Genomic DNA, 27,135 nt, shown 5'->3' on the forward strand with positions numbered 1-27,135 from the left:
GTGCAAATAAACTTTGCCTCACAATCTGCACAAGATATACGCCGTATACTATATACTGTAGTAAGTAGAGCAGTAATCCAATTTATATTTATTCATGTTGCCGTTGTCTGCATGTGTCTTTGTGCATGGCAGGGTGCTGCTTGCATTTATATTGCAGCCATGGTAGCGTGCACCTGAACCCTGGCGCTGGTCTAGCTTTATTTATTGCATTGTACATTTGGGGAATGGTTGCCCTCATTTGGACTGTGCACTCCCTGCCCAGGGTTTCTAATCATAGTATAATATAGCTGGATTCTGCATTGTCCTACATTTTCCAGGCCAAAAGCCCAGTAGAGGCAAGTCTGATATTTTAGGTCCCGTCTGTGGAAGCCACCTTGTCGCTGGTGGATGGGCCCGACATATTGCAGATGGACTTCAATCTGCAATGCCTGTCAAGTTATGTGCATAGTTTCTTGCGGACTCCTGAAAATCTCATTCACTTTGCAACTGTAAATGCTGCAGATCTTCCACATGCAAATCCACTGCATTTACCCCACGTGGCCATGCCCTAAGGGCTGTCTAGATGTCTACTTCTTCTCAAGATTGGGCCCTAAGGCTAGGGTTACACTGCGACATGTGTCCCGTGACATTTATTGAAATGATAGTCTATGGTGTCGCACTGCAACATGCGACTGTGACACGAGCAGTTGCAAAAATCCATCCAAGTTGGATTTCTGTTTGGCTGTCATGTTGCAGTCACAGCATGTTGCATGTCGCAGTGCGACACCATCCTATCGTTACAAAAAATGGCGCGTGACACATGTTGCAGTGTAGTTGTTCCCTTTTTGTCACGCGACACATGTTGCAGTGTAGTTGTTCCCTTTTTTGTTGCGTGACACATGTCGCCATGTAGCCCAAGCCTTAGTCACAAGTGGTGGGGCAAGAAGATGCTTCAGACTTTGAATAAATTGCCTCTTTTGCCCCTGCTATATAATCCTTATTCAGCGCTTCCTTTCCAAGCTCTATTCTTTCCAGTGCAGTGAGTGGAGCATGACTATAACAACCTATATCCTTGACTCTCTGTCATTGATTTCTGCTTATGTTGGTTTATTCACTTCCCTACTGCTGTAAAGTTCAATGCAATTCAGCTCTAGCTATACTAGAACATAAACCAGGAGAAATGATTGCCATGGTGTATTTCCCTTAGTGTCCACTAGATGGCGCGCTGGACACAAGGCAGCAGGGGGAAGCTTGTACAGCAGGCTCCCTACAATGAAAAAAGGGAGGATCTCTGACACAGGGAGAGTGCAGGAGGCTGGACACATAAAACCAGCCAGGAGTAGTGAAACAAAGCTCAGTCACCTCTCTATTGGATGTGTTATTACAGCTCTGCTCTGGGAGGACACAGCAGCTGGAAGGGATTGCTGGGAACAAGCTGCTCCTTTCTCTGCATAACTTCTATTGTATCTGCAAAAAGAAAAGGGGGATAAGTTCACATCAATGAAGGAGAGAAGAAGCAGCCAGAAACTGTCTAGCAAATCTATGATGGATCCCAACCAAAATGTGAAATGCAAAATTGTGGTGGTGGGAGACAGCCAGTGTGGGAAGACTGCTTTATTGCATGTCTTTGCAAAGGATTCCTTTCCAGAGGTAAGTCCCTGCGTCGTCGGTGCACTGAAAGGCTTATCTGGCTACTCAGGGGTTAACAGGCCCCCACTGAGCGCTAATCTCTCTCCCCCCATCTGTTCTCAGGGGTATATTATTACTGCAAAGCTCCCGCCAGACTCTCTGCAATATTAGTTACAGGTTTCTATTTATTGCAGCGATTGCATCTAGATTGCAAGCTCTGCGGGTTAGAGGAGGCAGGTTGCGTCAGTAGGTGACGCTTTTATTGCAAGCTTAACTTTTCTGCAATCCTTTTCAATTTTGTGTCAATTTGCACGATGTATCTTTTTTTAAATTTAATTTATTTATAGGAAATCCATTGTAGCGTCAGGCAGCAATGTATGGAGTAGTTACAGATCTAAGTTTGTAGGGTGGGGGGGGTGACATTGCAGTCGTCTGTATAACCTGATTTCTGTCTCTCCGTAGAATTACGTTCCCACCGTATTTGAGAATTACACGGCCAGTTTTGAAATCGACACCCAGAGGATAGAACTGAGCCTATGGGATACGTCTGGTAAGAAAGCCTTAATTTATTTAACGTGTGTCTTTATGTAACGTTCCTTGGGTTTCATGGTGGTTGCTGTAGAACCGGTGTGGTGGTGGGTGGAGGACAACTTGGTTTCATATCATTGTCCAGTTCAGGGGGAGTCCTAGACGCCCACCCTGTTGTATCAGACCATATGTTTCAGGAGTTGGTGGGGGGAAGGGGGGGGGGGGGGGTTGTTGATACGTTAAGCATTGATATGGACCTCAAGACCCAACTCGAGGTCCTACAGGAGTCTCCTGAGTGATTGCCTGACCATGCCCTGCAGGGTTCCTTGGCTTCGGCGATGACGGAATAGCCTCCCCTTTGCTAGGGTCGCCTCATTAAAGTCGCAACTCCACTGGGGACAACCTCCTCCTAGGAGTCGCACCGCTCCGTTCTTCGTTCTGCATTGCCAGGCGGACGTTTTTACCAAAATGCCGTTCTAGCTTTGCGTCAATGCGTTGGTCTGTTAGGCGAAATCGCTGCGTGAGGTCACCACCAGCCGTTGCATAAGATCTGACGGGAGCCCCTATAGACCTGCTGTAATATTGCATACTTCAGTGATTTGTAATATGCCCGACTGTTCCATGGCACGTATCAAATGCATGCCTCATTTCTGTCATCACGCCAGGGAGTAACAGGAGGGTGGCATGTGGGGTCTCCTGACGGCCGGGCCTCACTGAGATCGGCTGTACTGTATAACGCATTTGTATGATTAAAGTTTTCCCCGGTGCAGCCTAGCTGATCTTTATAAAGGTGACATTGAGGTATAATGGGCCTGTAATTTGATTATATAGGTGTCTGAGCAGCTCCTTCAGCCCGTCTTAAAATGGGTGGCAGCTGAGCCTGTGCTGCCGGACACATCAGACTAATGACCATTGTCATAGCCATTCATCATGTCCGCTGCGGTATCATAAAGTTATCAGGGCGGTCTTATTTTTTTACGTTCCGCTGAGCAGCGCTGCAGAATCTTGGGGGCTTTACATCTGACGTGTCCTAATTGGGGGGTAGATGTTGCTGTGCTGTGGATTTTTATAGATTTTTGTCTCCCTCCATTGTGCGGTAGTCACAGTTGCGATCTCTATTTGATATCCAGCCCAATGATTTATTGCTGTCCTTTAAGCAGCGTAAATAGATTCCTGCGTGCTTTCTTCTAAAGGAAGATAAATGGAGCCTATCTCGGCGTTGGAACAGGAAGGTGCCGTACAATGGAGACCGGAATAGATAGGGAAGTGCTTAGTCCCTCAAATAGAGTATCGAGGAGTGCGCTGAGGAAACCCGTAACAAGCCATGTGTGTGTACGTGTGCGCTTTCTCCGTTTCTTTAAGGTTGCCCACACATGCTGCAATTTTTATGGTCGCACCAGCTGTCAATGGCATCTATTGGTTTAAAGAGGGTCTCCAGTTCCGATCAACATCTGCTGGATCTGGCAGATGTAGAGTCATTGGGACAGCAGATGTGTCTGACATTGTGTGCAAATATTGCTCAATCCAGCCATGTACGGGCAGATGTCTAATACAGATAGTCAATGAGGCCTTCACCCAACCATCCCTGGATGTGAGCAATGTCCACCATACACACACGTCTGCCCACTTCCATGAGAAAAGTGTAGAACCTATGGAGACTTTCTGACATGGTTGGGATATTGGAAGAGATAATGAGCGCTTCTAATCCATGGGATCAAAGCATAGATGTAGGTGATAAGGCTCTTTGAGGTCTTCTTCTAGCATTCAGACCCACCAAGATCTTCCAGTAGGCCACTGGACCACACTGTCTGGTAGATATATTGTATATGCTTGGCTGGATTTGCGTGTAGTTGATACTAATCAATCAACCTCTGATAAGGCCTCCATAAACAATCTTCCACATTGTTTACCCCAGTGGTCTCCATTTTAAGCCCCCTCCCCCCATATGTTTGTTCCGTACAAGCTGCTGTAGGTAGGAGGAATGTAGTGGCTCCTATGCAAATAGTTGACATTCCAGAGATTTCAGGCTTCTGGTCTGCTGACTGGGAGGTTGGAGATATGCTGGTAGAGTGTGACTTGATGCTTGCAATTCAATTTTAGGGTTGAGTAGATATTCCCACATCTTCTGACTGCATGCTTTAATTTTAACCCTTTATGGACAGATTTGGTTATAAAGCCCATTACTTGTGAGAAAGGGCTTGACCCGGGAGGGTTGGGGAACTCGGGCTCATGTCAGTCATCATAGAAGAAATTTATTGTAACATGCAAGGTGGAACATTCCTTTAAGGATTTATGAATTTACCTCTTTGTCTGTTAATGCAGTATATCTGATACGCTGGCATCTGTCCCTTTGAATTCCCTAAGAAACTCTCCTGTACATGAATATTCTGGAATACTTTAGTCTTGTTTGAAAATCTGATCATCATGGAGATCAGAATATATAAATGTATTCACTTTGCAGAGTGTGTGAACATTCCTGGAGGACTCTCTTCCTAGCAAAATGTAGATGGTCACAAGACGAAAGATGATGACAAATGGGGGTGACCTTTGATGACCTGCCAGGCACACTGTAGGGTAGAGGGAGGGGGTCTATGTCCTGCAGCCTCAAGGACATCCTGGTTTCATGTGCAGTCCTTGTAAGCTGATCTCAGGGGACAAAGGGTGGGGAAGATCCTGAGCTTCAGTCCAGGCTCCGGAAAGCTGATCCCAGGCAAAGGAGGATGGGGGAGGAAATGGGAAAATCCCTCATGTTCTGACTTGTGGCTTCTCTCAACTCGTTGTCCTGATATTTTGTCTATGTTCTTCTGATTTCTATAACCTAAAACAAAAACAAAAAAATCTGTTACTAGAACCTTTTTGCTAAAGGCCCCTATAAATACTAGATTATGGTCAATCAACCATGCCAATTCTGTCTATCTAATGGGGGCCTTCGGACACTTCATCCAACAAATGATGTTGGAGGTGGAAGAAGGATTGGCCAAGTTGAATTTTGATTCTTGATCTTCTGCATCTGGTCGTGCGAAATTTAAAGATTATTGTAAGACTTTCCTGAGTGAGGGTACGTTCACACGTTCAAATTTCCTGCAGCATCATTTCCGTTGAATCTCCATGAAAGTCCTCGTGGATGAAATTTGGAAAAATCTCATCCACTTTGCTTGTACTGTTATATACTGTGGATTTTCCGTCTGCTGTTCCACAGTGGAAAATCCACAGCGTATCTGCCACGTGTGAACATACCCTCAAGGTGTCTCGCTGTATTTAGAATTTGACCATTACAATTAAAAGCACGGATACAAAAGTGTCCTGTCCGTCCTTCCTAAGAGATTTTTACATCGGCATGGAGGTTGGACGCCATTTTTCGGTACCTATCATCAATATATACACTACACTGGTCATGCTGTAGTATAGTGACGATGCAGGTCCTGGATGGAGCATGCCCACTTGGTACTGCAGCAGCGAGTGCCCGTATAGCTTGGTGTCCTTAGTCTTGGTCTCGCTTGGTCAGGGTCCTAGACCTTCTAGAGGAGAGCTTCTCATGTGGTTATTGTGCATTCATCTTTCCGCGAAGAATTGTGTTAACAATTATACAAGTATGGCATTGATCAGGCCACATACTTGGAAGTTAAACTCTCCCGGATGAGTTTTGTTTTCTTTTAATTTGGAGCATCTTGTCTAGAATTTACTAAACCACATGTGAAGCGTTTTCTCTTGGCACCATTTCCTTTTTTTTTTTTTTTTTCTAAAGCATTTTCCACCCAAAAGTGTAGGTTTAGCTGACTGTATAAAACAGAATATTAAACCGTTTCATCCTTCATTTCTCTATTTTAATGGATTTTCTTTTTGTTGTTAAGGGGAAGGTCTTAGCCTGTTGTCATGGGCGGGGCTGTGACAACCTCAGCGTAGCCTCTGGTGCAGGGATTATACTGTACAGCATGGTGCAGGAATTATAGTTATACTGTATATTGTACGGCATGGCACAGGGATTATACTGTATATTATACAGCCTGGTACAGGGATTATACTGGGCATGGCACAGGGATTATAATGTATATTATACAGCATGGTACAGGGATTATAATGTATATTATACAGCCTGGTACAGGGATTATACTGGGCATGGTACAGGAATTATAATGTATATTCGGCATGGTGCAGGAATTATACTGTATATTCGGCATGGCACAGGGATTATAATGTATATTATACAGCATGGTACAGGGATTATACTGTATATTATACAGCCTGGTATAGGGATTATACTGGGCATGGTACAGGAATTATAATGTATATTATGCAGCATGATACAGGGATTATACTGTACAGCAAATGTATGGAGGTTACACCATGCCGGACAATATAACCCCTGTGCCATGCTGTACAATATACAGTATAACCCCTACACAGTGTAGCAGTATACTGTATATTGTGTGGCACAGTGTAGGCTATATGTGTATAACATAAACATATTCCACATGAAAACTTACAATTACTTGGCTTAGCCCTTGGGGATCTCGGACGGCACTTCAACACTTTGGCTGGGGGGCTAGGTCTAAGTAGATGCCGCCCCCTCCTCTTTTCCCCTCTTTTGCCACGCTGCACATGTTCTCCTCTTCCATTAGAAGCAGCACATGAGGAAGGAGGCAAGGCCAGCTTGGAGCGCCGCACAGAAACGTCCTGACACTGGATAATGTCAGGACGTTAAGAGCTCTGTGGGCAGTATGGTGGGTGCCTGTTCCAAGTTCTAGGGTCACCCACTACAGCAATGCACACAGTGAAAATTGTGTGCATTGACAGGGTGGGCTTCCCCAGAGTAGGGAACAGGCATACACCATTACATGAAGTCCGGGCTGCGGCGGTGAGCGGGCCTGCAGAGGTCCTGAGCGGAGGCATAAAGGAAGCTGCGCAGCTTACAGGGAACACTGGCCAGGAGCCAGCAGCAGGGAGCAGGTACATATGCTTCCCTCTGCAGGTTTAGGGGGTGTTTTCCAAAAGCCCCCTAGAAGATGAACAACCCCTTTAAATAGTGTGTTTGTCTCTGGAGGACCTAACTCGTCCAGTCATTTCATGGGCAGCCTATTGATTTGAATGAGAACTGTGTAATGCTTCATTTCCCCAGAGATGGCGCTGTAGGGAAACTGAACAGGTGATTTGGGGTTTCTCCACAAGTTCTAGTTGATCAATGAGGGGTCACAGCAGTGAGATTCCATGTAAGCAGGGACTGTCTGAAGTGGACAACCCCTTTAAATAATCTTTAAAAATCTTATCCATTTGCAGAATGTTTCCACGCGGAAATTTATCTGCTTTTTAAAATCCTGCCTTCCCCAAGTTGAAACCAGCAGGATCACACGTGTGGATTCGCCACAGATTTCATGCATCCGGGGAATTTTTTTGTGGCTCCTCTTGGTCTCGATGCACAGTACCACTATCCGTCCTTTGCTTGTATGCCTTGTGAAGTGCTGATCAAACTGCGCGGTATTCCTTCCGAGAAAATGCAGTAGCTGTATTACAGAATTCCGCCTGTCAGTGGGGTCAGGTCATGACGAGCAGGGGTCGCCTTGTCCTGAAGTCCAGTTCCCGGTAGATGCATTCGTACCACTGTAGTCTTTATAAATTCATTGCATTTCTGTAGTTGGAAGATGCAGCATCTGCCCTGGTGCCGGTGCCAAGGCCTGAGCAAGAAAGTTTACATGTCTGCATCAGGCACATCATTATCAGCAGCTGATACCGCACTTACTTGGCAAGGATATGAAATTCGGAGAGGAGTATAATAAAAAACAAAAATATACCGCCACTGCTGCTTAATATTATTGTACCCATTTCTGTGGTTACATATGCCAGTGGAAAAATATGAAATTTTCATAGTGTGGAGTCTAGAGCATCTTCTCTTGTGTTTTTTATTTTTATTTTTAAAGATATTCCTCTGTTATTCCTCCTGGAAATGTATGAATAAATTATCAGCTGGTTAATGCTGCGCCCTTCCATCCAACTCTTGTATTTACTCATGCACTTTCAGGAGGAATAACAGAGGAACAGCACCATGCTGAGTTCTAAGAAAAGGTGTCCTGATATAATTGTAAGGGGGAATGCAAATATATTTCCAGGCGAGCTGACAAGTTCTCTTTAATGTGTAGCCTATTGCTATCACCCAACCCCCACCAGCAGGAATTTTCCTTTATGTGTATTTTCTATGGCACTTTGTGAATACCTATTAAAGAGGTATGGAAAATTCCAGCTAACTCAATGTATATACAAATGAACTAACTAAAGACAGATGGAAAACGGCACTGATTGTCGCATTGACCGTAAAGCAGAGAATCTTGCTTTGGTGGAGCCCCCCAGCACCACCCAATAGCTGAGGAGTTTCTGAGATGAAACCTGCCACTTATAATTATTGCAACTATTATTATGCCCTAACCTGAAGGATTTATTTCTGGCGGTGGGTGCCCTTCAAAATGTATCACTATTTGGTCAAGCCTACTGATAAGCTCCACCCCTGAGGAACAGAACATTAATCCATTTTGGTCCTAGTGATGGATTCACTGAACAATAGCCAGCAACGCACAGGCATTGCTGTATATCCACATCTCCTCTGTGGCCTATTATGACCTAGTACCGAGACTTGAAGCAAATCCATTTTATTGTCCTGTCTCCTAGCAATCTACACAATTTTCTAGCTTCTTATCAAGCGTCCGTGTGGATATACAAATGTAAAGTCATTTGCTCAGCATTGCTGCAAATATTTCGGACATCTTTGTGCATAATCTGTGCCATATTATCCTTAATCCCTGTGATATTGAAACCAGATACCTCACACAGAAGGTGCAATGTGCAAAAGGCAAATGTCCGCTTTGACCAAGGTGCTCAGGTCCAAGAAAAAATAGCACTGCGACCACTAAATCTAGTCTTCTTGGTCTGTATGTATGCTTTTGGCTGTGGTGCTCCTCAATGAACCCTAGATGCCTTTTGGGGATGGGGAGTTTATCTGAAACATTCTGGGGGAGATTTATAAAACTGACTTTGTTGCCCATAGCGTCCAATCACAACAAAGACAGTCTTCCTTTCACGATATTTTGTTTCATTGCCATATATCCTAGTTGCAATAATATTGGCGCCCTAACTGGTTTTTCCTTCTCTGGTCTAGTAAATGAATGCTCGTGATGGTCACTGGACACAATTTGATAGTGCCAAAAGGCTCTACAACTTGAAGTTCCTTACGAAGATGGTGAGGAACCCATAATGGTTCCTCATCTGAAGCTGACATAGAGAACATTCCGTTCCTTTCCATCGATGACCTCTGGAGTTGGCACCTGGTGCGATTATAATGCTACTAATTCCTGCCTGAGGGTCGGTCCTCCTCTGTCATCATCATATGTTAGGCTGCTGATTGGCTCAGACTTGTCATATGAGGTCAGGGTCACCAGAGCTTCAGTTTCCTCCAGCGACTGGCTTAAAATGTATGTATGACATGAATGTATGTATGGGTGCTGCTGCATTGTCTTTTTTTCTCTCCATGTATGACATACTCAAAGGTGAATTGTTCCCATAACTAATCTGATTTGCAATGTCGTTGAATTGTTTTCTGTGCCCTGATTTAGGTGCAAACGTCTCCTAGACGGGGTCATTGGTTCATTCACCTTTACTGTTGTGTGGGGGAAGGGGATTGACAACAACTGTAGGTACAAAATGGCATCTCAAGTGGTTCACTTTTTTTTGTTCCACAAACCATTAGCTTGGAGTGTCCTAGGTTAACTATGTAGCTACAGGATCACCTTAGGAAGCCTTTTACTGTTATTTCCCCACTTGGTTAGGTCCTTATTAGAGTCTTGGACCTTGTGTGAAACCTTTGCATCCAGACCCAACACAATCTGTGTGAAAAGCCGGATCCCAGACATGTGTTTTTCCCAGTTGTTTGAGAGACGGGTTCTTAAACCCTTCTTCTTCAAGGGCTTAGTAAACATTTGATTATTCGTCTTCCAATTCCTGTGCGGAGAGTTAGCGAAGGCTTTGTACTTTTCCAATCTGCTGCAATTTATATGTGGAAGGATATTACGTTTTAATTAAAAATGTTTGCTATCTCCCTCTTGTGCTCAAGCTCCTTTTGTGTCCAGGATGGAAGTTTTGAGCAAAGCATGAAAATGATTAAAAAGATCTGCCAAAAAATGTTAGGCTCCCGGTATATCTGGATGACTTCCAGGTCTCGATTGTGCAACCTACCCCTGCTAGGACATGTTATGGGCCTCAGTCAGGAGGGGGGTTTGCTAATGTTCATCAGCAGTATAGGATGTGTGTTCTGTGGGATTGTTTATGTGAAATTCCAGACAAATCGCTTCCTGACTCTTAAATAAGCCCTAGAGTTTGTGTGGCCCGGGCAAGTATCTCGCAACCTCTTCTCGGGAAGATGATCTCCAAAATGTGGTTCGTCTTAAACCTCTTTATGATGACCATATATCGATCTATCATTTGTCGGGTAATCCTTCTCTGAATGTTGGCACTGCATAGTATTTATTTATTTATTTATTATTGTTTGGTGTATTTATTAATCTCTGTGGCAATGTGTCCACCTCTTTGTTGGATGTTCCACCTCCATCATAAATTCTGTCTCGTTTTGAGAACGACAAAATGACAGTCACCTCGACTGGACCCAGCGGACCCCATTAGATCCCTCAAGCATTATTGGTGATGGATCCTGCACTGCATTTGTAGTAGAAACCACGATGAGGCAGCTGGGAGCACTAAGGCTGGGGCTACATGGTGACATGTATCTGGGGACCTGAAGATCAGGTTGCATTGCAACATCGCCTCTAATGATCATCACAGGGGGCCGCGAGGCAAAATGCTGTGCCTGGAACACAACGGCTGCAAATAATTCAACACCGTTGATTTTTTGTTTGCAAATCACATGTGACTCTGCCATCATTGACTGCAATGCAAGTCGCATGCAACTTTTCACACCTCTAAAATAGTTGCGCAGCGGTAAGGTGCCGACAACTGCATTTAGTGGCACAGACTTGCTGTCGTGCTGTGTAGCCCCAGCCTTAGGGGATGTCACTGTGTAGCCCCAGCCTTAGGGGATGTCACTGTGTAGCCCCAGCCTTAGGGGATGTCGCACAATATTATCTTTGTGTGGATTTCAGCAGATATATTTCTTGCAGAATCATGCCCCACTGTATGCAAGAGGAATTCACACTGCAGTTCATGCAGCCATGGATTTTTTTGATTTTTTTTTCCACGTGAATTTCAAATCTGCTTGCAAACCGTCTCGGGTAACCATACGAATGGAGCTATTCTGCCTGAGGACCTGCAGCCGTTGTAAATGCAAATTCACAGCTTTATGCCATGGATTCCACAGCAAATACACATCGGGTTTTCCTGCATGTATTTCTGCTACATACCCTTAAACAAAATGTTGTTGAATTTTTTTTTTTTTTTTTTTTTTTAACCCCACACAGAGTTTGAATGGGCACATTTATTTTGCTGGTGGGCCCCCAAAAATTGGGATCTGCCTTAATACTTCTATGGATGGAACGGGGAAGCAGTAAAATTAAAGTAGATCACTGGGAGACCATAGATACCCAGAATAATCAAAATCCTTTCATGGAGCAGGGCCCTGTTCCAAGTTTTTCTATGGGGGCCCCATGATTACTTGGTTACATCACCGAAGAGTGAGATTTCCATGAATGTCTGTCATTATGTTGCCCTTCTGCACCAGTGATTTCATTGGAGACTTCCATGTTGAGTGCAGAGATGATGGGAAGGGTAGTACTATACGGTATTTTGACTCTCTATAATGACCCGTCTCTCAAGCGTTGAAGATTAGCGAAGATATTCCATGAGGCTGGAGAGAAGACAGATGTCGGATCCTGCGAGTGGAGATACGTTTCTCGTCCTCGCCGCGTGGAAACTGGAGCTTCTCAGTGTCCCTATCTCCAGCCACCTCAATCGGGAGAATCTGCCCTTCTACATCAAAGCCTCACGCTCCTGCCTGTTACTGATATTAACCAAACAGGGGGGACATTACCCAAAAATTCCACTTCCAAAGATCCTCTTACACAATGGCTGCAATCCAAGGGCCGTTCCCACGTAAGCCAATAACAATGTCTTCTATAGGAACATGTGCATTGAATTTATAGCGGCAGGAATGCGGGGCATAGAAGTTTTAAGTCTTCTAAGAAGACTGTGATGTTTGCCAGGGTTCTCAGAGCTTCCTTTTATAGTAGAACCTGATGGAATTCAGGGATCTCCTACACAAATATCAGTCTGGAGGGTCTCAAACCTTCTAGAAGTGATGGAGAAGTTTGTCTTAACATACTTTAGCTGTTATAATTAATAAAAATCTCAGGAATATCCTTAAAGTGAATGTTCTCCTCGGAAAGCTGCTGATTTATTTTCTTAAAGCGACCCTCCAGTTCACAAAAAATAAAAAAATTCACTGGGAACTAAGAAAACACTTACCTGGTGACCTTCCTTTCATCTCTTTTCAGAACCCTTAATTCCCGGGCTCCTCTTCTTCCACCGATTCTCAGACTACCTGGTGGACACTGTGCATTTGGTAGTCCAAGACACTTCCTGCTCTCCTTGGATTGGGCCGCACTGCTCATGTGAGCACTGCTGGCCAATCCAAGGGCAGGACAGGACCACCAGGGAGTGTCTTGGACTACAACGGTAGTCAGGGGAGCAGTGCAACCGCCTTGGATGACAGAAGAGGAATCCGGGAATCGAATAATCTGGAGCTGAAAGATGAAAAAGATGGCACCAGGTGTTTTGTTTTGTTCCCCAGTTAATGTGACTTTTTTTGTTTTGTTTTTTATCTTGAATCGGAGGGACGTTGCAATATATCTTGATAGCGGTCAGAGCACAGTTTTCCTGCTTCACAGCTTAAAATCTCTGTATAAATTTTAAATATAACATGCAGGTTGCAAGCAGAAACCACTAGAGGGAGCTCATTATTGTGCATATTCTATTCTGCACAGTGTTTCATTTGTTGGAGCAGAAGTGTGTGTGCTCCAGAGCTGTCCTTCCTATTATAATTTAGGAAACAGGAAATTGAAACTATAGGCAGCCTTTAGAGATAATGGAAGTGCCTTTTAATCGCCTACCCTGGATGTAAGTATACACAAGCACCTTCCAACCCTGACCTACCTCCTCCTCCTTCTCTTTTCTACATATCTCTGTCCTGAGTGTAGTCATTCCTCCATATCTCCTTGAATTATTATGGAAGGGAATCCAAATGACCGCCCACATTTGCCCAAGCCACTGATGCAAATGCCTCCATTTTGGATTTTCTTTATTTCAAGTAGAGACATTGCATGGCAGATGGAAGATATACATAATGGAAGCTTTGAAGAAATAACTGCAATTGGAACTGCTCGTGAATGAGCTGTAGACCTTCAGCTAGTTAAAAAGCCATGTCGCTGTGTAGTTTCTACGAGGTAGCAGTTTGATCCCTGCTCTGAGATCTCGGGGACCCCTGCTGCAGGATCGTGCTGGGTTCTTTTCAACTCGCACATCAGCACAGCAGCTGCTATTGATGCACTGCGTACATTGACATCCATGTTTTAGTGCAACAGTGATTGGGAGGGGGGGGGACGGGGGTGTCTTTATTTCAAAGAAGCCAAAAAGAATAAACCTGAACTGATTTTCTTTAGAAAAAATAATCGCTGCCTCAAATTTGTAGTGTTTTTATTTTATTGCCTTTGCAGTCTATGGAGACCAGCCCCACGCGTAATCTCCGATCCTCACATGACCTCTTCCTTTGCTCTCCTCTTGTCTTTCTTTGCACAATTGTCTACAAGATTTATCCTGTGCATCCCCCATTCTCTCTCTGTCCCGGTACATCAGAATCACCCCCATCATCCAAACCTTCAAAAACAACCTGAAAACCCACCTCTTCAGGAAAGCCTTCCACCAGCAGTGATCCTGCTGCCCCCACAGCCAGATGAGCAGCTTCTACCCTCCCCTACTGTCTCCATCCCTCTTCCTTTGTAGATTGCATGCTCTCGTGGCCAGGGTTCTCATCCCATCTGTACCAGTCTGTTAATAAGTTCATACTTTTTGTGTCGTGTGTGTGTTTTTTTTTTTTTTTTTTTTTTTTTTTTTTTTTTTGTTTTATATCATAGATGCACAGCCAATTGGAATTACTGATGCTTTAAAAGAAATAATAACAAAAAGAAAAATTGCAAAAAGAAAATAAAACGAACCGCTCTACCGCACTGTGTGAAATAAGGATTCATAAATTTTTATTTACTTACAAGGCCACTGATATGGACCAGTTATTTTTTTCAGTAAAAACCTTAATCGTTCCTATGTATATTTTTCATTTTCATTTCTTTATTTGGAATGATGGGGAGTGGGGGGGACCCAATTTGCCTACAGTGATTACAATTATTATTTTTGGTTATACTGTAGCCCCAAACTGTTTCTTCTACCGCTCCTGTTGACTATGAATGGAGTAGCAGGGTGCTGGCACATACAAACTCCTCCTCGCTGAGATCATGGGGGTGAGGAGAACAAGTGACCTGGAGAACTTCTACTGATCGGTGGTGATGAGTGTATTTCATAGGAACACTCCTGTGAAAGGGTATTCGGATCTTATAAAGTGATGGCATATCAGTAGGGATATGACATCACTTCATGATCAGTGGAGACCCAGCCTATTAGAAATGCACCGATCCTGACGCTGAAGGGCAGCAGTGCTAAATCAGAGGTTTTTGGTTTTTTTTTTTTCAAAGGGAACTGCAGCACAATCCCGTTAAAGTGAATGCTGCACCGCTGGGAGATTGAGAACTCTGCTGGTTAGGGTAAACTCAGAATGGGGCAGATTATAAAGTTATGGGAGATACTTAGATGCTAGCAGTATGCCAAAAAGATGGAAATACCCCTCTAAATTTCCACACATCATAAATATGTGACAGGCATTACTATGGCTGGGTGGTCTCAGCGGCCTGGCCGTGTAGTGGGATCTCTAAATGTGTCCTGTAAACTCTTTTACGTGTCTTCACCAATATTTTTAAACTGCTGTAGAGTATTTTATTTTTATTTTATTTTTTTACTGTCTCTGGAAATCTGCCAATTGGATGGATCCGCTTCTGTGCAAACATGGAAGTCATGTTCCTGTTTTTTTTTTTCAAGCAATTATTAGGCAATACTGATTTATTTATTTTTTCCTTAGAAACCAGCAGCAGCCGGTTCTCGAAAGCTGTTCTTGTGGTCAGTAGAAATGTTAACATCAGGGCTGATTTCGCATGCGAAGGTAAATCTGCAGATCTCGTGAACATACTGTGCACATGTGCAGATTTTCCTATTTTCAGCATGCTCATTCTTTTGGATTTTTTTCTAAAATCCCACAGCGAAATCTGCATGCAACACAGGCAAAGTTTTGCACCGAGATCTGTTGTGTAAACCCCCCTCTCCCCCCCACGTTTGGACTTACCCTTTAAAGGGATTGTGTGACCCTGAACTGAAAATGAATTAAAGGGATTTTCCGAGTTAAATTAAACTCCAGCCGTAATTGCGAGTGTGATAAAATAAGTAATGTTCACCATTTTTCTCCCCTGCCGTTTCGCGCTCGGTCTGTTTTTCCCCCCCCCAGCTGCACCATGCCACTGCTGCAACTGAATCCCTTCAGCGGTGATGTCTCGTATACTATGGAGGCGTGTGAATGGCTGCACACTCATATATAGTAAAGGGGTTGTTTTTGTTAGATGCCCCCGAAAATAAGCTGATCACAGGGTATCCCGCTGCTGCTTTCATAGCGATCAGCTATAATCTCTGAGGGAAACCTGTCAGTGTTCAGTTTCCCTGCAGCGCCTCCAGAGGTTAATTGAAGCATTACATGGTGCCCATTGAAATCCATTGACTGTCAGGGAAATACAAGGATGTGTGGGGTCTTCCATATACAGAGTTGCTTTTTATGGCTTTTCTCTTGCCTGGCTTATTGGTACTGGTCCTGGATGAGGGACCCCCCCCCCCCCCCCCAAAGAGCTACTGAAGTGACGGTAGTCTTTTCAGTGTTTTTTATTTATTTATAACTTTTTTTATTTTTTAATGACCCTATTTTAAGTCAAATTTAGGAGTCCCTTATATGCACATAATTTTCTTTTTGTTGCATAATTTCATATCATTTTTTGTTTTGTTGTTTTTTTCTGTTCAACGCGCCTTCCTTTTTCTTGCCAGTGGCTTTAACAGCCGCCCCGTTTCTTAATAAAATTCAGGCCTTGCAAGATAATCGCTCAGTCAGGATGATTGATGGGCCGCAAATCTTTCCTCGCCTAAGGCTGCCATTCCTACAGGGTGCAAGCAGGGATTCTTCAGGGTCCTATCACCAGTCACATTAGTCGTACGTGCTAGTAGAGAATATGAACAGCGAATGTTGAAAAATGAGATTCTGGTCTCTAGAGGGCTCTGCTATACACATGGGGAGCCTTGATGCTGCTCTAGATTCACACTTGGTAGATACAGTATATATTATGGATATCTCCTCCTACCAAAGAATGCAACCAAGGGCGGTCAGGCGGTATAACTATAGGTTGCAGGTTAGGACTTTATTCATCTTGTTTTATGTCGGTTCTTGAGAACATTTTTATTCCATTGGAATAGTATCGATTTACAGAATTCTCAGCTATATTTTTAACACAGATTTCCATAAATATTTTGATTTAGAGTGTAACTATTATGTGAATATAATTCTCCTTCCTCCTGCAGTCAGAAGAGCGATGATGCGCTATGTAGCTGAGCTCTGTGCACGGGGCATCTGTCCGGTGTAGCCCTAAAATCCTGGAACATCTAGTCATTGCTTTTGGTTATGATCATGGGGGTAACCGACTTAGACCACCATCAATCAGCATAACAAAGAGCTGAGGGCGGCAGCTCGTCCATAGTAGTACCCGAGACAGCGACATCTAAGCTAGTGGCTGTGACTGGTACTGCATCTCAGCCCATTCAAGTCTCTGGACTCGGTGGGGGGTGAACTGGGAGCCACACGCATACAGACCTCCCTGTGTTGTATCAAGACTCATTGTTCCTTTGCTTTTTGAAGTGATATGGTATATGGAGCTCCACTGATCACGAGAACGGGGACACCCAAGATAAATGGAGTTGCAGGTCAAGCATGCGCATGTACAACCTGCTACTCCATTCATTTCAGGGGGTCCCCGTTCTCATATACAGTGGGGATCCGCTCATCTAATGGTGATCTCCTATCCCTGTGATGGCTAACCTCCGGCACTTCAGCTGTGGTAAAACTACGACTCCCAAGATGTACACTTTCTAGGCTGTTCTCAGAACTCCATAGAAATGAATAGAGCATGCTGGGAGTTGTAGTTTCACCACAGCTGGAGTGCCGGAGGTTAGCCTTCACTGATGAGACCTATCCTGTGGATGGGGGATGAGTTGTTACAACCGGAGTATCCCTTTAATGATGACATGAATTTGAGATTAAGTTTTATATTTACAAAATTGAAAACTTTTTCAAAGACCCAGTAAATGTTCCCGGCCAGTCTCAAAATGAGGAAAGTTGACACATGTGCGTTATTATGTATTAATGTAACCATTAAATGATGAAACCTAAAGCAAGAATTTTAATTTTACAAGTAATAAAAATAAATCTCCATTGACTGTAGCTAGGAAAGAGGAACTCGTAATCCCGCTGTCCTTCCGTAATTACTCTCTTGAGAAGCACCACAAGTCAGGGAGGGGGTCCCATATCCTTCCTTATAAAACCTTTGAGTACATGTATAACCTGCAGACTTTTCAACCAATGTCATAAAAGGAATTTAAGAGCTCTGTGAATGCTTAGACATCAGCGTGACAAATAGACTGGTTTATGCCACCGGTGTCTTGGGTGCAGTTTATGGACATATATGGTGTATTGGATGAAGCTGCGGTGATTTCACAGGGCAGGTATGTGAGCTAGGAGTAGCTGCCTATGGGCGAGGTTTGAGAAAATCACACATGGCATTTATTTTCCTTCACAGTTGAATCACATCATGTTTCGAGGATGAGCGTGTTGCGTAATGCCTACAAGGTGAGCAGCCGTTTCGCATGGCTCACTTTGAAGTGTAAGCTGGGATTAAGTTGATTACCAGTAAATAGAGTATGAGATTTCACTGCCTTTTCACATGGCCAAATCGGGCGGCCATAAGTGCGCTATCCAGGTTAGTTCATATGACAACCATTACGTCGGAGACTCTTAGATGAGATCCAGCATGTTCCATCATCACTTTCGATTATTCTCCGTTAGTGTCTAACTTCAGATCTAGCAAGCGTTAAAGTAATTCCAAGCTTATCACACTGACTTAGTTTAACAATGGGCAAAGCTTAAAGTAGACTGTCGGGGGAAAATGCATTAACCCACTGATGTTGGCGCTTGCTACATCTGTATGTACCGTGGGTCTGGAAGTAAGCAAAAATTGGGCCTTGTGGCTTGAAGCAACACTTTGCCTGAAAATTTTTGGATCATTGTGCTCCATCTCTAGCAGGGGCGTAGCTATAGGGGGTGCAGAGGTAGCAGTTGCTACTGGGCCCAGAAGCCTGAGGAGGCCCAAAGACCCTTGTGCCACATAAGAAGACACCGGTATTATGGAAAGTGCATGCTGGTCAAGTTGCACCTCTGGCTGGAGGGAAGGGGTTAGGTCGAGAATTTAGCGTTGGGTGGGGTTGTCATTTAAATTTTTGCCTCATGCAACATGAAGACCAAGTTCCTCCCTGCCTCTTGACACAAAGCACTGAGGGAAGGGGGCCCCAAGCTGAACCCTTGCACCAGGGCCCATGCCCCTGATCTCTAGGCAATCTTACCCCTAAGCAAAACTTGCTGGTGATCAGCTGATTGACATGGATCCAGAAATAAAAACTTCTCATTCCTACTTTGGTCACTGCAGGAGAAATGTGGGACTACATGGCACCCATAGTGGAGCCAAATTCTACAGATTGCAAGCCATTTTTTGGGTTCTCTGTTCAGCCCATATGCCCTAATAGAACAACCCCTTTATGATGTTAGTATGTTGTAGTGTGAGCAAATTACAGTACCTATATACCATAAGTCTTTCACAATCATGGGAAGAACATACAACCTCCATGTACATGCTGGTTGGATTGGAAGCCATGGTCTAGGTGCTAGAAATAAACTGTGCCGACCATAAACCCACTTTGCTGCCATGTTTTTTTTGTTTGTTTTTTTACATAGTTTTTATTAATATACAATTATTTCCCTTTGATACTATTTATTCTAAATGAACTTTCTGCTTTATGAAGCCTGTTCTGCTGCAGGACACCTACCCAACAGGATAGGGTCTTTGACCGTTGAGTTGTGAAACCTGAATTGGGAGAAAAATGAATTATTAGAACTTGCATAGTTTTGGTTTGTATTCTTCAAAGGCAATGGTTCCACACATGGTTCTTCAAACTGCAACCTCCAGCATGTTTGGTCACAGCTGGAAAGCCACAGGTTGAAGACCACTGTTGGTCTACACAACGATTTGAACCATGTGTCTACACTTAGCAAATCCCTGCAGCCTGAATGAGATCATGGCCAGGGTATCTCATTCAATAGCATGGCTCTTACAGAACGTCTAGCTAAATAAATGAGGCATGCAAAAGTTTAATTCTAAGAACATGACATTGGTGGAAGAGCGTGATGAGACGGTTATTTCACAACAGCTGGAGAACTGCAATGTCCAAGCCTTTTATATGTAAAATTCCTCACTAAGCACCAAACACTGTGTAATATTAAGTGTGTGTGTGTGTGTGTTGGAGGGCAGTTTATAGAGTTCATGTGCCAAGAACATTGTGTATCACAGTTTTTAAAATAATTGTTACAGATCCAGAAACAATCTTCTGCCGTCACTTGTTTTAATGTAATGTGAAACAGAACAAAGTAAACATGTGAAGAATGTTCCGGGGTGAGATCACCAGGATCTTCTCTCTACAAGCGGCTTCGTGTGTGTTTTGCATCTGACTACACAAAGTAGTATTTCAAGGGCAGACGGCTGGCTTACATGTACTTGTGCTTCTTCCATTACATGATCCTCAGAGAACTCAAACCCACTCATATTGCTTGTCAAGTTAACGAACAAGCTGACGTCTGGCTAAATTTTTACTATATATATATATATATTTTTTTTTTATTTTTTTTAAATTTTTTTTTTTTTTTTTAATTTTACCTTCCAAAATTTTCGAAAAATACTCAGCATCTGAAAATTTTGGTGGGCATAAAATGTGCAGGAATCGTACCCCAGAATATGGCCTCACCTTTGTTGGTATCAACAAAAATTAAAAATAATTATTTATTGAGAATTGAGCTCCTGTGTCCCGCCATATTAAGGTAGTCTGTCACCTACTTAAGACAGATCATTCAAGTGCCCATGACCTCCTGAGACTGCAATTATATGTCCTACCATGTTTCACTTTAAGCCAGGCAAGTGCCCTTACGTCACGGACTCTGCTCCTTAAAATCCGGTCCCAGCTCGCGGCTGGCCCGGCAGTTCACGGAGGAGAGTCCGTGACGCGAGCCTGGCGTTGGATTTCAAGGATCAAAGTCTGTGACGTAGGGGCACTGGGCTGGCTTAGAGTGAAACATGGGAGGAGAGATAACTGCAGTCTCCAGAAGGCATGGGCACTTGCATTTGGGGAGGAACGTCGTTTTTGCAACATCAAATAAACAGAAACAAGAAGCATCGGTACGATTGCATTGGTGGCCAGTCATGTGTGCTGCCTCTCCAATCATCTCTTTGGGACTGCCAGAGATAACCCATGGCTGTACCATTCTTCTCTTTGGCAGTCCCATAGCAAGGAATGGAGCAGCAGCATGCATGCTCAACCACTGCGCTTTATATGGGGGTATACAGGACCTTCATGATCATGGGGTCCTAGTGGTCAGATCCCTACCAATCAGACACTTATTTCTTATGCTGTGGATAGGTTATACGTTTATATCTTGAGACCACCCCTTTGAATGGGGTTGTCTAGTGTTTTGTGGCTTCAGGATAGGTCATCAATATCAGATTGGAGGGAGTCTGACACCGCACGCTCTCATTGATGAGCTGTTCAGGAGTAGTTCTGGCTCCAGAACTAAATAACTCTTTCCATTAGGGCTCATGCACATGGCTATAGCCGTTTTTGCGGTCCTGCAAAGCACGGAAATCGGCCGTGTGCATTCCCAACATTTTGCGGAATGGAATGTTCGGCCCATAATAGAACAGTCCTATCCATGTCTGCAAAGCGGGCAAGAATAAGACATGTACATTTTTGAAGATGCCACGGAATGGACATATGGATGTTGAAGTGAATGGGTCCACATCCAACCTGCCAAAAAAGTGGATCGGATGCAGGCAAAAAATACGTTTGTGTGCATGAGCCCTTACGTAGTGGATAGAGCTGGTTACTGCAGAGCTGCTCCCATTCAAGGGAATGGAAGCTTTATAGATCCAGTGCTGGAGCTACTCCCCAAGAGCTGACCCCCCACCATCTGGTATTGATGGGCCAACAATATCAAAATACTAGAAAATCCTGATTAAGAAAAAAGGCAATTTTTTTTTTTAGCTTATCGAAGAAGTTTTTCACCTTGCCTACTGTTATCATAACACGAATATTCTTCCTCTTCTCAGGTTCTCCTTATTATGACAATGTCCGTCCACTCTCGTATCCAGATTCCGATGCTGTCTTAATATGTTTTGACATCAGCCGCCCCGAGACACTCGATAGCGTTCTTAAGAAGGTAAGAGTGCCTTTTTGCAGAGCATGTGGTCTGTAAGCAGTGAGAGAACGCTCATTTGCAAGTCATCATTTTTAGATTCCATAATTGTCCATTTTCATGCAGTAAATAATGCGTGTCAAATTCAAGTGATTATTTTATTTTTTTTTTTTTTCACTTGATGAATAAGAGCCGGCGGGTGAATTCTTGTATCCACTAATTTGTGTTCAGTCTTTAAAGCATCCATCATATAAACGCTTACTAAATATCTCATCCACTTGGAAGAAGCCAGCAGACACAAGACAAATAGTAGCACCATCTGTATGGCTATCGCCATGCTTCTTGAATAGCCCTTCCCGAAAAGGTTTTTTTGGTGGGAAGGGGCAAGTTGCCATTTTATTTTTATTTTTTTCCGTATGCTCCCACTCTTTGTAGAACATCCTATAATTGTTCTCCATGAATCTGGAAAGGCAAACAAAACTCCTCATGAACGCCTGTGGGCATCAGGCGTGGAAAATGGGGATTGCCTAATTTTTCATGCTTCATGATACACGGTGAGAAAAAAAAGTTACAAAAAAAAAAAAAAAGAAGAAGAAATTAACACCCGTGCATTGTTAGGTTCATTTAAAGACCATGATCATTTTTTGTACAGGGGATGCTTCCTTCCAAAAACTGTACCACAAGGGGAACTCCCACTTCAATGGAATTGGGCTGCAATGCCAGAGACAACCTGTGGCACAATTTCTGAAAAAATACAGCCATGTTTTTCCAATACAACCCCTTTTAAGGGCTCTCCCATGACTGCAGCATCGGTTATGAAATAGGCACCTGGTCATGCTTTGTTAGCCATGTCATGTCTTGGAGTCCCACGGATATGAAGTCATTTCTTTGACAGCGTGTTCTGCACTTGACGTACTCTGTGGTTCCTTGTGTTCACGTGTTCTTCAGCTTGTCATTGTCCTGGCATGCATGGTTCAGATCATGTCATTCCTGTTTCTTTACGTTGCAGTTTATGTAACTGCATTTTGCTAGAAGTTACCTTAGAAGATTTGACAGCAGAAAAAGACCACCTGGTCTATCTAGTCTGCCCTTATATGATTTTTTCTTTTTTATCTTAGGCTAGACTTGTTTATCACAGTTTAGGCTACTTTCACACTTGCGTTGTTAATTCCAGCATTGAGATCCGGCAGAGGATTTCAATACCGGAATTAAACGGATCCGTTTTGAATTTGCACACCAGGATGCATCCGTTCCGTTAGGATGTGGTTGTGTGAAATCAAAACCAAAAAAAAAAAAAAACGATCCTAAAAAAAAGTATCCGTCATCGTTTTTAGTGACTGATACGTTTTGTTCCGTTTCGATAACTGGACGCGGCTTGCAGCGGTTTTGTGTCCGATTACAAAACGGAATGCTGCCAGAATAGAAGACATCCTGATGCATCCTGAACGGATCTCTTTCCATTCAGAATGCATGAGGACTAAACAGAAATGTTTTGTTTTCCGGTATTGAGATCCTCAATACCGGAAAACAACAACGCAAGTGTGAAAGTAGCCGTACCGAGCACAGTGCCATATATCGTATAGTGGCCGTGCTTGGTATTGCATCCCAGGCCCATTCACTTGAATAGAACTAAGCTGCACATAGGCCACATGGCCGATGGCAGGTGTGCCGGTCGTTGGGCCCCCACCAATCAGATATTGATGATCTATCCTGAGTAGGCTAGAGACTAAAGGGCGAAAACTTTTAAGGAAATACTAAAATGATTGCCCCAAAGAAACTCGTTGCCTTTAATAGTATGATGACCATAGAAAATTTTATTATTTGAAGTTTTTATATATAATTATTATTTATGTACTTGAATTGCCTGCATGCGCATTTACATGGGAATTTATGTTCATTTTTCAATATGTCCCTCTTGTAGTGGAAAGGTGAAATTCAGGAATTTTGTCCCAACACCAAAATGCTGCTGGTTGGATGTAAATCTGATCTGCGTACAGACCTCACGACGCTGGTGGAACTGTCCAATCACAGACAGACACCGGTCTCTTACGATCAGGTACGTTTTCTACAAAACTCCCGCCATGAAATCATTTATTAAATCTTTTTTTATTTATTTAGTTTTTATATATGAATTTCTCGTGGTTTTAGATTTTAGACTTATTTTGTCTACGCCTGGTTTCCCTGTTCCCACGAGATGGCTTATTATAGATAATGCAATCTCCACTAATTACATGCTTTCCGACTTCTGTGCATAGTCGTTAAGATTTATCACAATATGCTATCTAAATCCGTCAGGCCTTCACATAAGTCAGGCCTGATGAAGGTCTTATGCTGTGCAATTATCATCTGGCTGAATTCTCGGGCTATGTACAATTCAGGGAGGCCTCCTGGAATGTGACTCGGGAACAAGGCTTCTGCTCATGTGAATGTTATATAACTAGCGAGTTACATAAGTACCATCTATGGCTAAGCGTCACTGCGTATTCCTTGTCATCCTTGAGTTAGAAAACCTTTATTAGTGTTCGTATACACATTACTGAAGGACACCTAGATAAGTACAATTTTTTTTTCCTCACCTTTGGTGCGTGGTGATGTCATAATTTCATGACGTCACAATAATGAAATTACAGATGTCTAAGGCTTCTTTCACATCTGCGTTTTTGCTGGATCCGTCAGGGGATCAGCAAAAAACGCATCCTGTTTATAATAAAACCATCTGCCTCTGTTCAGAACGGATCCGGTTGTATTATCTCCCAAATGAACAAGACGAAAAAACGGATCCTGCACCGTTGACCTACATTGTGTTTCATGGATCCATCTTGCTCAGTATCCCATAACGTACAAAAAAAAAAAGGAACGGAATGCATTCTGGTCCACTCCGTTCCGTTTTCCCCATAGACAGTGAATAGGGTCAAAACTGAAGCGTTTTCCTACGGTTTCGAGATGCTCTGACGGATCTCCATACCAGATAGGAAAACGCTGCTGTACTGAACTGTGCCAAAATTATTTTGCACCCCTCAATAAATTTGACAACTTTTGAACTGTCCCAGGGTTAGAAAATAAAATTTCTAATAAGGCATAGGGCTAAAGGTCTAAAAGTTTTAAGCCACACACTCCTCTCCATAAAACAAAGCCAGTTTTTCAATTTTTTGGCAAGAACAATGCAAAAAGTGTCAAATTTTGGCGGCTTTGCACAAATTGACTTCTTAAGGCTCCGTTTATGCCAAAAAATGACTAATGGATGTGAGCCCTAATAATTTCCATGGTCTTTAAAGGGGTATGTACACTTTGACAACCTCCTTAGTACCCTAGCGTATGTATCAGAAAATTTTAACCAAGACATTTTTGAGAACATAAATGGCGTTTTGTGCTTACGGCTCCAATACAAAGCTTTAAACAAACCCTGTGTATGATGAGATATGGTACTGCAGTCATGTGTTATTCAGTTTGCTCTGTCTTCTACTGAACGTATGTTAGCTAGAAGTATAGTGACTTTCAGATAGACATATGGCCATCTTTGGACTTGCTATGCAACGCCAGTACAGGAGGAACCCAATCATGGACAGATTTTCCAAAATTGCTCAAAGCTGGTAATTTAGACAGTCAATTGCTCTAGCTTTTCCTAGATCTCCCGATTTATGACCCTCTCAATACAAAAAGTTTTATAATTATGTTTTTTAAGTAGCTACAGTAAGGTTGATTGGTGGCTAAATGGTTCCAGTAGCCAACATTTTGAGTCCCTCATTGTTTTGGCAAATATTTGGTAGTCCTGTTTCCTAACTTGTTGTTTTCTTTATCTTCACAGGGTGCTAATATGGCCAAGCAAATTGGAGCAGCCACTTATATAGAATGTTCAGCCCTACAGTCTGAGAACAGCGTAAGGGACATTTTCCATGTCGCAACCCTGGCATGTGTAAATAAATCTAACAAAAATCTCAAAAGGAATAAAACACAGAGAACCACAAAAAGAATTTCACACATGCCTAGCAGACCGGAACTGACCGCCGTTTCCACGGACTTGAGAAAGGACAAAGCCAAGAGTTGCAGTATAATGTGAGGGGTCTTAGTGATGGAGTGAAATGAGGATTTGGTTGAATGCTCGATGAAGGTCACTGCCAAAGTGTTAGATTCTGTTGGTAAACCAGAGCTGTTAAGGATTTTTTTCAAATTCTATTTGGTACTTAAGGATGCAGCATGTTGACCGCGCAGAGGAAGAAAGTTGGAAACTTTTGGAAAGAAGTTTCACACAAAAATATGGAAGCGATTAAAAGATGTTGATGGTGGAAGAGAAAATTGTCTTCATCTCCTAGAAAAAAAAAAGAACCTCCGTCTCAAAGTTCAGTTCCCTGTATCTATAGCCAAAAAGTTCTAAAGTTCTCAAAGTACTCGCGTTGACTGTAGTGCCGCCGTTTGCACTCTTGAAGAATGATCCTTTTGATCCACCATTTCTAAGAGTTCTTCGCAAGAGGACCTGTAGACCAATGCAGCAAGGATTGATTGGGGTGTTCAGAAAGTTTTTTTTTCCCCAAAATTCTATAATCTTCTTGCACAGCTAATATAGGCCTAGATAGTTCATGGTACTTTTTTATGACCTAGCTTTTTAAAGTCATAGTTGTTTTTTTTTCCTTTAAAAAAAAAAAAGATATGAATAGCTGTTATTTAAACTGGGAATGAACCAGGCAATGAAACGCATCAGTTCCATTCTGTAAAAATGAAGTTTGAGGATGCATAAGATGTTCTGTTAGAGGGTCGGTGACTTGAAGTATCACGGGCTCCAAAAGGTCTTTGGAAGTTAACACGTTAGCAGTCAGCTTCTGACATCATTGACTATGATCTGTTTTTATTTTTTCCCCAAAAATGTTACATGTTTACATAGGAAAATATATCTACTATTGCATATATCCCAGAAGCTTTCATTAGATTCTTGTCAGCCATGATGTTTGAGCATTCTGCTAAGGAAAGGGTTAGACTTAAGTCCCTTCAGCTGTTCGGGATGCAGATGAAAATATAGAGATGGCCTTGTTAGAATTTAGTCTTCAAAGCTTTTCCTGGGGGATGTCTGGTCACATAAACAAAAATTTCAGCTAGTACATATCTTGCCGACTGTTGCTTGTTGAGTGCAAGCATTTTCTCCATTAATGGCTTCATTTTTTGAAGCGACCAAATCTGTGTTATGACCATAAAACACTCTTGTTTCATGTGTAGACAAGCACTGTGTCACATCTGTACAACAGCACGAGAAAACCCGACATTCCAGACATTTTCCCAGAGGTTAGGCCTGGAATGTCCAATGATGGATCCTACTCCTGTCCTCC

At 43.0% G+C, this 27,135-nt stretch overlaps 1 protein-coding gene across 1 annotated transcript; it reads left to right on the forward strand.

Annotated features, from left to right (window-relative positions):
• Window positions 1-1,407: 1,407 nt before the first annotated feature.
• Window positions 1,408-26,665, forward strand: RND3 (Rho family GTPase 3). Its single transcript, XM_040441372.1, has 5 exons — window positions 1,408-1,629; window positions 2,071-2,158; window positions 21,735-21,844; window positions 23,742-23,876; window positions 25,626-26,665. Exons 1-5 carry the CDS (start codon window positions 1,480-1,482, stop codon window positions 25,875-25,877), a joined length of 735 nt encoding a protein of 244 aa, XP_040297306.1. The 5' UTR covers window positions 1,408-1,479; the 3' UTR covers window positions 25,878-26,665.
• Window positions 26,666-27,135: the final 470 nt, after the last annotated feature.

The sequence above is a fragment of the Bufo bufo genome, chromosome 7 (assembly GCF_905171765.1).
Source record: "Bufo bufo chromosome 7, aBufBuf1.1, whole genome shotgun sequence".
In the NCBI taxonomy this organism is placed as follows: domain Eukaryota; kingdom Metazoa; phylum Chordata; class Amphibia; order Anura; family Bufonidae; genus Bufo; species Bufo bufo.

Coding starts and splice junctions, on each gene's coding strand:
- RND3 (XM_040441372.1), top strand. CDS start 1,480: ATGAAGGAGAGAAGAAGCAGCCAGAAACTGTCTAGCAAATCTATGATG. Junction 2,159..21,734: donor GAGCCTATGGGATACGTCTG/GTAAGAAAGCCT, acceptor TCCTCTTCTCAG/GTTCTCCTTATTATGACAAT. Junction 23,877..25,625: donor CACCGGTCTCTTACGATCAG/GTACGTTTTCTA, acceptor TTATCTTCACAG/GGTGCTAATATGGCCAAGCA.